The sequence below is a fragment of the Anser cygnoides genome, chromosome 21 (genome assembly GCF_040182565.1).
Source record: "Anser cygnoides isolate HZ-2024a breed goose chromosome 21, Taihu_goose_T2T_genome, whole genome shotgun sequence".
Lineage (NCBI taxonomy): Eukaryota > Metazoa > Chordata > Aves > Anseriformes > Anatidae > Anser > Anser cygnoides.
In genome coordinates, this window is record NC_089893.1 from 4,389,941 (window position 1) to 4,401,587 (window position 11,647).

At 57.7% G+C, this 11,647-nt stretch overlaps 1 protein-coding gene and 1 long non-coding RNA gene across 4 annotated transcripts; one reads left to right on the plus strand and one right to left on the minus strand.

Moving 5' to 3' along the window:
* The first annotated feature begins 284 nt into the window (after positions 1 to 284).
* LOC125182765 (uncharacterized) lies at positions 285 to 8,085 on the plus strand. Its single transcript, XR_007163280.2, has 3 exons — positions 285 to 1,263; positions 2,418 to 5,848; positions 7,883 to 8,085. It is a non-coding gene; the product is annotated as an uncharacterized lncRNA (long non-coding RNA).
* Positions 2,985 to 9,449, minus strand: POU2AF3 (POU class 2 homeobox associating factor 3). Of its 3 annotated transcripts, none has more exons than XM_048063609.2 (5): positions 9,257 to 9,449; positions 7,508 to 7,602; positions 5,721 to 5,778; positions 4,052 to 4,278; positions 2,985 to 3,601 (listed from the first exon to the last, which is right to left on the minus strand). In XM_048063609.2, the coding sequence occupies exons 1-5, from the start codon at positions 9,261 to 9,263 to the stop codon at positions 3,269 to 3,271; spliced, it is 720 nt and encodes a 239-aa protein (XP_047919566.2). In that variant the 5' UTR covers positions 9,264 to 9,449; the 3' UTR covers positions 2,985 to 3,268. The 3 variants fall into 3 exon arrangements, with proteins under 3 accessions (XP_047919566.2, XP_013042729.3, XP_066837196.1); XM_013187275.3 differs by lacking the exon at positions 9,257 to 9,449 and adding an exon at positions 8,287 to 8,467; XM_066981095.1 differs by lacking the exon at positions 9,257 to 9,449 and adding an exon at positions 8,223 to 8,467.
* Between the last annotated feature and the right edge of the window lie 2,198 nt (positions 9,450 to 11,647).

Here is an 11,647-nt window from a genome sequence, read left to right on the forward strand (position 1 = left end):
CAGCACTGGCGGCGTGATACCGCTTTATTTCCCCAGTTTATCTCTTCCTACCTGTGGCTTTGGGTAAGCTGCTAATAACAAAGGCTCGTTATCACTAAACAAACGTGCTCAAGTGGCACCATGGAAAAGTCACCAGTGGTTGGCAAGGAAAACTTTGTGATCAAATACTCTGCGTAACTGGTTAAGGACCTGAGAATAAGAACCTTTTATTTTATTTTTTTTTTCTGTAAGTGCAGCTTACTTCTGGAGTGATTCCTGGCTTTTCTAAGAATGGGGTGATCCTAGCTTTTGTGTGAGTGCGTGTTTATGTAGGCTGGCAGAAATTCACCTGGCAGGGACTGATGAAAGGGCAGCATTTTGGTAGTGCGATGCCAGTTCTGTTAGAGATATGGCATGAGCTATTGTCACTTAATCTTTTTTTTTTTTTTTTTTGGGGGGGGGGAACTGGTAGAGGGGAGGAAAGAGGGAAAAGAATACGTCCCTCATAGCCAGAAAATCCACAATCAGCCTTTGAATAGCCCTCCTCTGTTGTTTTCTTCCTTTCTGTTTGTAGTCAGTCCAGGAATTCTTGTGTCAACAGTGAGCAAGCTTTAACTTGCGCTGCACGTGTCACCTGGGGCTGTTGACACAAAGCCGGGGAACAGCGTCTAAACCGTGCTAGCAGTCCCTGGCATGGGAGGTTGCAAAACAATTGTAGAAGGAGCAGCAGAGAAGTGGGAAGTGGCTGCAGGGGACGGGGGACAGCGATACAAGCTGTTGAAGTCCCAGGTGCATGAAGACATTTTGATGGAAATCTCCCTGTCGCATCGGGGCAGCTGGAAATTCGGAGCAGCTGGTCCCATGCGGCACGAGGCCAGTAATTGTTCGGTATCTGTTATCTCTACGAGCACACGGCAGGCTCCCGGCGCAGACCTCAGCCACCTGCTGCCGCAGACGCGTGGCAGCCCAGAGGCGAGCCCGGCTCGATCTTTCTGGAGGCCGCTTCCTCCCGGGGAGGCTGCTTTTTTGCCTGGTTCTGGCCTCATCTAAAGAGCCAGGGGTAAGGACGGGGGTGCCGGGGGGTTGTAGCCCTGCCATTCCCAAGTGGTTGAGCCTAAAGAGCCAGCCACAGGCTCAGTGGCACAGCCAGAGGCTTTGCACTGAGCGGTCCTCCGGGGAGATGCACGGAAACCGCTGCTGGCTGTGCACGTCTCGGCCACCGCCTGCTGATAAACGTGCGACTGCTGATAACGTATCGGGCTCAGATATCCGCCCCGCGTGCAGGTGAGGGAGATGATATCGGGCTGTAGCTCCGCTGACGTCCCTGCTGGTGTTTTTTGGCAGGTTGGGATGCTGCTGGCCTTGTCGTGAACTGTTAACGTAGGCTCTCTCCTCGTTTGATGCTCACTACCCATTTGATGCTCACCCATTTCCACAGGCTGCAGGAGAACCCCTCCTGCCGGTCCCGCTGAGCTCCGGCTACCGCTGCCAGCCCACGGGCAGGATGTGGCCGCACCATTTCCAGCAGCGGCCTCAAATATCTTGCCTCAGCCTTATCCTCTTGGGGCTGTTTGATGTTGGCGATAACGAGCTTTGGTGCGCAGCTAAACCCGTGCCCACCCCACGAGCATCGGGCGGGAGCAGGAGCGAGCTGTGGAGCCGGCTGGGGGGGGGGGAACCCCTGCAGGCTCCTGAGACCACATTTAGGGGCTGGAGCATTTCGAGCACTGCTAAAATAACGCTGCCAGTGTCTGCACAGGGGTAATCGCACCTCTAACTGCGGCAAAGATGCAGCTGCTGACTCCTATTTATAAGCTTTCTGTGACCAAACGTGTTTAACGCTTGGGCCAGCTCTGAGATGAGCTGGGTAAAAACAGGGGAGAGGGGAAGTCAAAGCAAAATGCTTTGTGACAAAGTATTTTAAAGCAAACTTTGGAGGGAAAAAAAAATAAAATAAAAGGCTGCTACCTTACACAAGGCAAGGGACCCGGACGCTGGGAAGGTTCAGCTGGGTGCACGTAATCTCTGCATGGCAAAACTGACACCCCCTGCCAGCGACCTGTTTTCCGAGGCAGGGTGGGGGACAAGGTTGGATTAACTGGCATTACCTAAATGTTTTAAAAGTTCCATTAAGAGCTGTTGCTCTGCTCTTAGTTCCTCATAGATTTCACGGGGTGAGGAAGTACTGGTGGTTGGGTTTTTGGTAGAACGGAGGAAACTTCCCTATTTGCCAGGCAAGCTGTGCGTGTCTTGCATCCCCAGCCGCTTGGGCAACGTCAGCTCGGGGGGAGGAAAGCTTTTCAATTCCCTGTGGACGTGTCTGGGGGGGAAGATGAGCATGCAGCTAGCCAAACCGGGTCTTTGCCTTCATAGATGTAGCTGCTTTTTTTTTTTTTTCCGTGTGGATTTAATATGGGAAAATGCTTTTTGCGTTCCAGCCTGGGTGCTCAGCTGAGAAACCAATGGCTTGGCAACCTGCCTCACTGAGTGGTGCTGAAAGGATGTGAGAGGGAGAGGACTGGAAACGTCTGGGGTTATGCAGGAAAACAGGGAACCCTCAGTTGTGATAACTTCCCCATTATACACTTTAAAATAAATCATTTAGCTCCTGTTCAGCTGGCTGTGGTGAAAGAAGACCTGCTATCAGCAAACCCTGCTTTCCTGGGGAAGCCGGTGCTGAGCAGCAGCCGAAGGTGCCTGGTGCTGGATTGTACCCCTGCGTGGACCCAAGGGGCTTTTTCCCACACGTGGTCCATGCGCTGAGCCCGGAGCTTGCCTGGAAAACATCGGTTTTCCGGCTCTGCAAGAACCACCCAGGAATTATCGCAGCAGCTATGGGAAATCTCAGAGCTGTGTGTGGCAGCGGGCTGGGTGCCGAGGGACCCGCTGCTGGGCAGGGGCAGGAGGACTTCAATGACTTCAAGTCAAACCCTCACCTTTGTGAGGACAGGGCCGGGATCCTCCGTCATTAGCAGAGGAGAAAAGCACGCGAGTAACAAACGGGCTTCAGCGTGAGTACCAAATGATTTATTTGTACTAAAAGAGCTGGCTTAATGACATGTGTTTGGTAAGGCAGCTTGGGATCTCCTAAAAACAAAACAAGGAAAACAACATTAAAAAAGCTGTGCCTGCCCGTAGAAGACAGGAGGACTAATGTAGTGGCAACATCGTGTAGGAGATGTGTGAGTAGTGACGGATGAATGGGACCGTGCGAGGCAGTGCAACTTTGCAGAGTTCGTGGGCAATTAATCTGGTTCGGGCAGAGCAGAAGCGCGAGGCCCCGCTCCCATTAGCTGTAGCAGACGTCCCAGCTCCTGTCCCGTCGGAAGAAGTCGTCGGCCACGGGCGGGAGGCAGTCCAGGCAGTCCGTGCTGGGGCAGGGGAAGAACTGCGGGCCCTTGGTGTCGGCGTGCTGGGGGCCGCAGGCTGCGCAGCAGCAGGCAGGGGCGGCGTACGGGGACGGGGGGTGGCAGGGCCACTCCTCTGCCGGGTAGCCGTGGGTCGCCGTGTCCAGAGCAGAGGGTGGGCTGTGGGTCAGCGGGGTGAAGGGAGGCAGCTGGGGGGGAGAGCAGCTGTAGGTGAGAGGGCTGGGCAGGTCAGCCGAGCTCGGGGGTCCGGCAGCCTGCAGGTGGAGAGGGGAGAGAAAGGAGGAAAAAAAAAAAAAAAAAAGAACGGGGCGGTTCAGGATGTGATCTGGGGAACCTGCGGGCACCAGGGGAACGGGCAGCACTTCTGCACTGCTGCCCTGCCCGGGAGGGCCTGGCCACCCCAGGAGCTGGCAGTTCTTTTGACACTGGTGCTAACGGGCGGCTTCCCCGCGAATTAAACAGCTAACAGGAACTGGGCTACTCCTTACAGGACATCTGTAGGATCTGGAGAAGGGACATCCCCTCTTCTGCAGCCTCTTTAGGCTCTAGTGCCCTCCCTGTCCTCTGCTCCCAGGCAGAGGACCACGCCAGCAGCCCGTGTTGCTGTGGCTGCGCCCCACGCCCCTGAAGCAGTTTGCAAATCTTCTGGGACGGGACCCCCCGGCCCCAGCCTCCCCCTGAGCACACCTGCACGCCGTGCTTACCAGGCCCTGGTTGAAGCAGAGCGGGACAGGCTGGAAGGAGTCCGAGATGTAGTGCGAGGGCGTCTGGAGAGCGCCGAGGGCTGGCTCTAAGGTTGCCTCCGTCTGAAGGTAGGAGTCGACCAGCTGCTCCAAGTAGCTCGGGCTTTCCTCGCAGGAGGGGCAGTTGGAAAACTGCCACGATGGACAGCAGTTGGGAGCAGAAGAGATGGGTTCTGCACCGAAAGGCGCTAGGAGGGAAGGTAAAGCAAGCAGTAGCAGGTTATTCGGTGCCTGTTTTCACAGAGATTTCAGGACTCTCACGCGTTCGGTAGCCCTTTGGATTTAGATACGGGTGAGATATGGCCAAAGGTCCCTCAGGTTCAGGCTGCGTTTTCTAGGGGAGCTGACACTAGGAGGAAGATACTCAAAAATATGCAAATAATTGGGAAGTTTAGTCCCGTTGGAAAGCTCCATGTCTTTAAATACTGCCAGAAACCCTCCTGCACCCAGCTGTTTCGGACAGGGATCTGGCTGGAAGCTCCCTCTAGCTCTTGCCCTCTGGCTTCACCCTGAAGGCGAGCACTTCACAGCCCCGGGCAGCGATGTGTGCCGCGGGGTTTGGCAGGCACCCTGCCCTTCTGCCTCACCCAGCCCCCAGAAGCAGGGTGGCTGCGTCTGCAGGAAGAGCGGGGTAACAGACGAGTGATTTACCCTTTTAGCCTCCACTGAAGCAAACAGAGAGGAGATAAACCCCCGGGCAGGCGGAATGGAGCAAGCTGGCGATAACGCGGCTTTGCACCCAGAGGCCAGAGCACGAGTAGAGCAGAAATGACTTCAGAATGATTACCTTTTCGTGCTGTGCTCAAATGTGGGTAAAAGCAAAGCCCTGAGCACATGGAGGGGCGAGGTCTGGAGGCAGCGGGGCCGCACACGGGTAGAGTCACTCAGTCGGAACCGCGTGCAGGCTCAGGGTGGGAGCGTTTAGTGGGATGGGGGGGGACAAAGTGAGAGGCACCCAAAATACGTAAACAGATGGCGATTTACCAGCCTGGAAGAGCTTTAGCGTGGCTCACGTTTCTGTATTAACATAAGCAAATTGATTCCCAACTATTGATGATTTATTCATTTCCTTGTCCACACAATGTATATATTCACACCTGCCAAACCCTTCAGGTCTCTTTGCTTTGGCTGCAAAACGATTGAAGGCTCTGAAAGCCCAACGGGCTGTTCCCCCAGCCCTTCCCCCTTTGCCTGGATGTTCACCTACAGGAGGAAGGAACTCTTTGTGTTGCTGAGAACCTGACACTCCTCTGGCTCCTGCCAAGGCTGCCAGGAGAGCAAGAAGAGCCAATGCTGCTGGGGCTCAGCACGGTGCTGCACAGCACGCCGGCCCCCCAGGAGAGCAGCACTGCTCCCTCGGGGATGAGCATCCCTCCTGGAAGGGGCTCTCCCTTCGTGCCGTGGGAAAAATAAACTGCATAAACTGAGAGCATTTGAGCGTGCTGGTGTAGAGGGTGATGTGTACCCTGCCGGCCTCTCGGCATCCTCATCTGCATTTCATGGGCTCCGTTCAGGTGCTGATTGGCTGCACTGCTGGTTATCTGGCACTGCCTGCCTGCGCCGAGGGCTGGAAGGTCTCTGGGCTCTGGGAATAGTTGGGAAGGGACATGCGGATGGGTTTTGTACCAACCTGGGTGAGGAGGAGACACAGACTCCGAAAACTGGATGCTGCTGCTGCCCCACGAGACCTGGCCAAAGAGAAGCGAAGAGGAGGGTTTGTAGATGCTGCAACACAGAGGCATTTTTCTGCATGCGGAGGTAAGTCAGGGTTTCGCTTCAAGCTATGTATGTAAACTTTATTTACCTCGTGGCTGTGGCAGTGCAAACCTCCCTCGTATTGACAGAGCAACATTAGCCCACATAACATGATTTTTCCCCTGAGCCTATGGAGATAACGGTGCTGGAGGAGCCCAGCACCAACCTGGTGCAAAGCAGAAAACCCAAAGAACTTGTAGGGATAAATATCATTCAGAGCGAGCCACTGACAACTGTAGCCATACTGGTCTCAAAACAGAACCACGGGCAACTGCAGGTAGCCCCAGGGCTGGGCTGGCTCACGGTGGTGATGCTGATGCCCACTGGGGATCCAGCTCTGCACCCCCGCGGAAAGGGACAGGCTCATTTTTGGAGGGATATGGGAATCCGAAGGTGACAGGCCGGCATCTGTCCTAGGAGCCTGACCTGGTGGAGGGGAGAGAGCCACCCAAAAGCAACAGGAGGGTCGATGCTTGTTTGGGATCAGCATCTACTCTGCAAACGTCAATCCTTTCCCCCCTTGTTTTAATTCACACAGATTTCCACTTCATTTCCTTTATTCAAAATGCTCTCCGGCTGATGGCTCATTTCCCTGCTAACAGCTTCCTATCCCCAGGTTGAATTCATTAAGCAGTGGCTGTTCTGGGCTCTGACAGCGCCTGCAGGGCTCCCCCTGCTCGCTGTGGCTGCGGACCTGCACCGCGGCAGAACTTTTCGGGTCCAGCTCCCCAACAGGCAGCAGCTGATCCCCCCCTGGACAACGTGGACCTTCTCAGGCCACAGAGGGAGCCTCCTGCACTGCCCCCTTCTCCCTTATCCCTTTGCGGGCATCAACTTGCAGTGGGAAGCACAAACCAGATCCAGGCAGCCCCGTGGCTGCCAGTGGGGAGGAGAGACCCATTTCCAGAGCCCAGCAGCTCTGTGCTCGGATCACCCGAGCCTCTCCATCCAGCCTGCAGGCTGATCAGCTTTCTGTGCAATCAGCTGCCGCCAGGCACAGGAGGTGGGAGATGAAATCTGAAAACCATCCAAAGCGGCGGTGTCACGAACCAGGAAGAAGTAATGATTTACCAACCTTTTTTATGCAAATCCCCAGTGTGGCTGGAGCTGGAGGGCTCTTACAAAGACTGGATGGTTTTGCGTGCATTGTGCGCCCGGGATCCGATCTCCTTCCCCTCCCAGAAGGGGCTCGGAGCTGCCCAGGTGGTGCTGGACAATGCTGGAGACCCGAATTTGGCCAAGCACTGGGATGTGCGCCTCATCCTGCACTAAGGAGCCCTCGTGGAGCAGGACAGAGCCCTGCTTAAGGGCTCTTTGTCCATGCCTGGTTTTCTTCCTTTTTGCCGGCCAAAATTTGGGACAATTGCTAAGTCCCAATTTTTTGGCCCGTCTCCACCGCCTTTTGCTGCTTTAGCAGGGCAGAAATTTGCCCTGGGTGCTCCTCAGAGCTGCGTGGTGAGGGCTGAAGGAGTACCAGGGGCACATCCTCCACCTGGTGCAGCACACCAGCCTGCTTCAGCCCGGCCACGCCACATTTTAAAGGGGGCTCATCCAGCAGTGACACCGGATTTGCTGTGAGAAGCACAAGTGGGACTGGCTTGGCCAAAAAATAAAAGGTGAAGGGGGAAGAGACAGAGCAGACATCAGAAGTTTTTCACTTACCGTCGCACCGGTGGCCGCCTGTCGTGCCCTCCTCTGCTGCAGTAACTCCTTAACTGTTATCTTTACTCGCACGCCTTGGTACACCTTGGGCTTTCCTGGAAAAATTCATGGAAAAACACTTTACGGGGTGGGAGGCTTTCAGAGCACACGGCACATCCAGCGTATTTTCAGACACGCTCTACGTGAAACCAACTTAGAGCTGACAGCTATCGGTCTTGGATGTTACTTGTAAGCAGAGTTCCCAGCCCTCTCTCACACCTGCTATTCAAGCTCGTGACAAGCAGACATTTATGAAACAGTTGGTGTTGGATTTTATGTATTAATCATACGTGTTCTATTCTTCAGTATCTCTTTATTTTTTTTTCCCCCCTCCAGGTGTCCTAATACCCAGCTCCATCTGGTGCTACTGTTGAATCCATTTAAATTCCTGTCATATTTGCCGCTCTTAGGACCTGAAAATAGATGTGGGAACCACTTCATCTGGCAGATGAAGAGCAGGAATAAAACAATGCAAATATGTGGGTGGTTATTCAGAGGGCTAAATAAAACACAAATAAAATGACTGCTTTCATGAATCACTTTCTGCAAAGCCGAGATTATCTCTTTGTCTTGCTCGTTCTGTACAACTCCCATTTATTTCAAAAACAAACAAAAAAAAAAGCGTTTAGGATGTCTTCGATCCAGCCAAAACCAACAAAACCAGCAGCCACTATACCTATCACCATGAGGGATTTTTAGTACAGGAAACGGCAAAGAATTTATCTAGTCTGAAAAATCACTTTCACTCGCCGCGCTCATGCCGAAATACTCAAAGCCTCTGGCAGTTCGGTTTCCGTCCTGACTTTCTGCTGGTATTTTCATGCAGCGGCCGACCCTACAAAGAGTGGCGCGGCCGCTTGCGGGTCCCCTGCCCTATTGCTGCTGCCTGCAGCGAGAAGATGGGGTCGGGGGGCTGCGGGGCTGGGGTCCGGGGGGCTGTAGGGCTGGGGGCTGCGGGGTTGGGGAGCTGCGGGGTTGGGGAGCTGCGGGGTTGGGGAGCTGAAGGGTTGGGGCGTTGGGGGGCTGTAGGGCTGGGGGCTGCAAGGGCTGGGGGCTGCGGGGTTGGGGAGCTGCGGGGTTTGGGAGCTGAAGGGTTGGGGCGTTGGGGGGCTGTGGGGCTGCAGGGCTGGGGTCTGTGGGGCTTTAGGGCTGGGGGCTTCAGGGCTGGGGGGCTGCTCCGCACCTCCCCGCTGCTGCCTGTCCCCGGGGAGATGCTGACGGGTCCCCAGGGGACTTTGCCCTCCTGAGCTTGCTGAGAACCCCCTTTTAGCGGACCCTACGGCCGGGGAAGGGTGGGGGGCGCCCAGCCCCTCCTTCAGCCTGCCCCAAACCCCCCGGGGGGCGGCGGGGGCCGGGGGCTCGGCGCTGCTCAGCCCCGCCGAGGGGCCGGGGTCTGGCGGCGGAGCCCCCCCTGCTGGGGGCCGGGGCCGGGACAGGATGGGGACGGGGGTGGGACGGGGGGGGCGAGACCGCGACCCCCCGGCCTCCCCCCCCCTCTGCCCGTGCCCTCCGCGGAGCCTTCGCTGCCTCCTTCCTCCTCCTCCTCCTCCTCCTCCTCCTCCTCCTCCTCTTCTCCTCCTCCCCTCCCCGCCCTCGCCGCTTCCTCCCCGCCCGGGCGCCGAGCTTCGGCCTCGCAGGCGAAATGACCCCGCGGAGCCGCCGAAACGCCCCAAAAAAAAGGGGCCACCGGGGGGTCCCCCCGGCTCTTACCGGACATGGCGAGCGGCGGCGGAGGGGCCCCCTCACGGGCGACCCCCGGCGGCGGCGGCCCCGGCCCCGGCCCCGGCCCCGCAGCGGGGCCAGGGGGCTGCGGGCGGCGGGCTCGGGGTTTGGGGGCGAAGGGCCCCGCTGGCCCCGCGGCGGTGGCAGGTGGTGGCCGGGCAAATATTATGGTTTTATACCCCCGGGTAAAAGTTTGAGTTTTTCTCTCCTAATGCCAAGTATTTAAAACCTCTAGAAACCAATGATTTGACAATCAATGATTGCGCGATACTTTCAATTTGAATATTCAAAGGCTCCACAAAATGGGCTATCTTTTTGTGAAACCGAGCACATCCCCATCTAGCAGAGGGGCTGGGGGAACAGGATTCGGTGGGGCCACCCTCCCCACCCCTTGCTTTTCTGACATTTTCAGGGTTTTAGCCATCTTTCCCCAAACGAAGCAGACGCCTCGAAGCCTGCTCAGTGTTTTCCCCTCAGCCGCCCAGGCTGGGCTCCAGCCCTCTCATATTTCACTTGCTACCTGCAGAGAGGACTCTGCAAGGGACGGCGTGGCTTTTTGCACAATTTGGCACTTTTTAAGGGCAAATACGAAGGTTTTCAGACCAAAATGGCACGGGGTGGGCGTGGCGCAGCAAAGAGGCCGCCCTGGGCACCCGGGTGGTGGAAGGCACCCGAACCCCACTGCTTCCCACAGGGCCCCTTCCCCTCTGCCAGATGCTGGCCTTGTCTTGGTGTTTATATGCGTTTTTTCCCCCAATTCGGGCTCTTTGCTGGTGCTGCACAAAGTGGCCTCTCTGTCGCATGCTTCAGCTCAGGCCTGCCCCGTGTGCTGCAAGCAGTGGGGCTGCAGGCCGCCGAGACAACCCGCATTTTGGACAACCCCTCATCACCACACGGTACCCGTGTAGCTGGGGGCTTGGTTTTTCAGGTCACACTTAAACTTTTCCCTGGGCACCGCAGTCTCTGCCGTGCCTCGGGAATCGCCGGCCGATGGCAGAAAGCAGGCCAGGCTGTTAATAATCTACCAGCTGCTCAGCTTGGCTATTGTTGCAGCTGAATCTTTTCTTTCTCTTGAAGTTGGACAAATACACTCGATTTCTGGGAGGAGTGGGCACGGCGGCGATCCTTTCCCTCGTGTGGCGGGGCCAGCATTGCTCTGCCCCGGAGGGGAGCCCTCTCCCTGTCCTGTGCTGCAGCATGGGGGGGCTTAGGGGGTGTCTCAATGCAGGCCTGCCTTCACCAAGGGGTTAGGGTCCCTCAGCCCCTGCCATGCTGGGGATGCTTCCCCCTGGAGCGCTGGTGGCGGGGGCTGAGCCCCAGGAGGCCACCAGCGGCCAGTGTGGCCAGGAGCCCCCTGAAGGGACGGCGTTTGGGGTTTTCCAGCATGGACTGGGGTTGGGAGTGTTTCCAGAGACCCTGCTTCAGTGAGGAGCCGAGTGCCAGAGTGGGTCCGACGCCTCCAGCGCCTCTGCCCTGGCTGCTGGCTCCATCCCTGGGCCGGGCTTTGCTGGCCCCCTCGGGGCAAACAGAAAGGTGCAGCCTGCGGGGTGGGTGGGTGAGGGCTTGGGGCACGCAGAGCCGCGGGGGTTTGCTTTTCTGGACGGGTCTGAACAGGGCTGGGGAATCAGGAAGCGGCAGCAGGGAGCGGAGCCAAGGCAGGGCTGGAGCTGGGTGCTCCCGGCCGGCTGCGGCCGCACGCCGGGGGCTGCGGGGGGCTCGGCCCGGGGGGGGTGCCGGGGTGCAGCGGTGGGGCAGGGCTGTGCCCAGCGGTGTGGTGGCACCTGAAAGCTGCAGCACTCCCACCCTGTCCTCCGGTGCCAACAGTGCGGCCTGGGGGGGCTTGGAGGGGCTCTGAGCAGCCTGGGGGCTGTCTGGTGGGGGTGGCTGTGCGGCTGTAAGGGGGGGGCTTTGTGGAAAGGGACCAGCCAGGCCCGCTTGGCAGCCCCACGCAGTGTTGCTGATGGGGGTCCAACACCGCTGCCTGTTTGTGGGTGCATCGCCGTGTCCCCAGGTCCCCTGTGCAGGGGTGCTCGGGGCTGTAGGGCATGCAGCCTGTGACCCCAGGCTGTGCCCTGGTCCCTGGAGGGGGCCGGGGGGCTCCCAGTGCCCACCCAGCCCCAGGGTCTGAGGAGAAAGGGCGAGCAGCGCCTTCAGCCTCCCCATCACCGCCCCCTCTCAGGCCCTGGGTCCCTCAGGGAGGCTTTTGGTGGTGAGGGGCAAGATGGGGGCGAAGGGGGTGCAGAAGGCTGTGGTGTGTGTGCAGGACCGTGTTTGTGTGTGTGCAGAGCTACCTCTAGTGGCCGTGGCAGCCCGGCCTGGCACCGGGACTGCAGGTCGGCTGGGTGCCCCCATGGCAGCCCTGCGAGGTGCAGGCAGCTC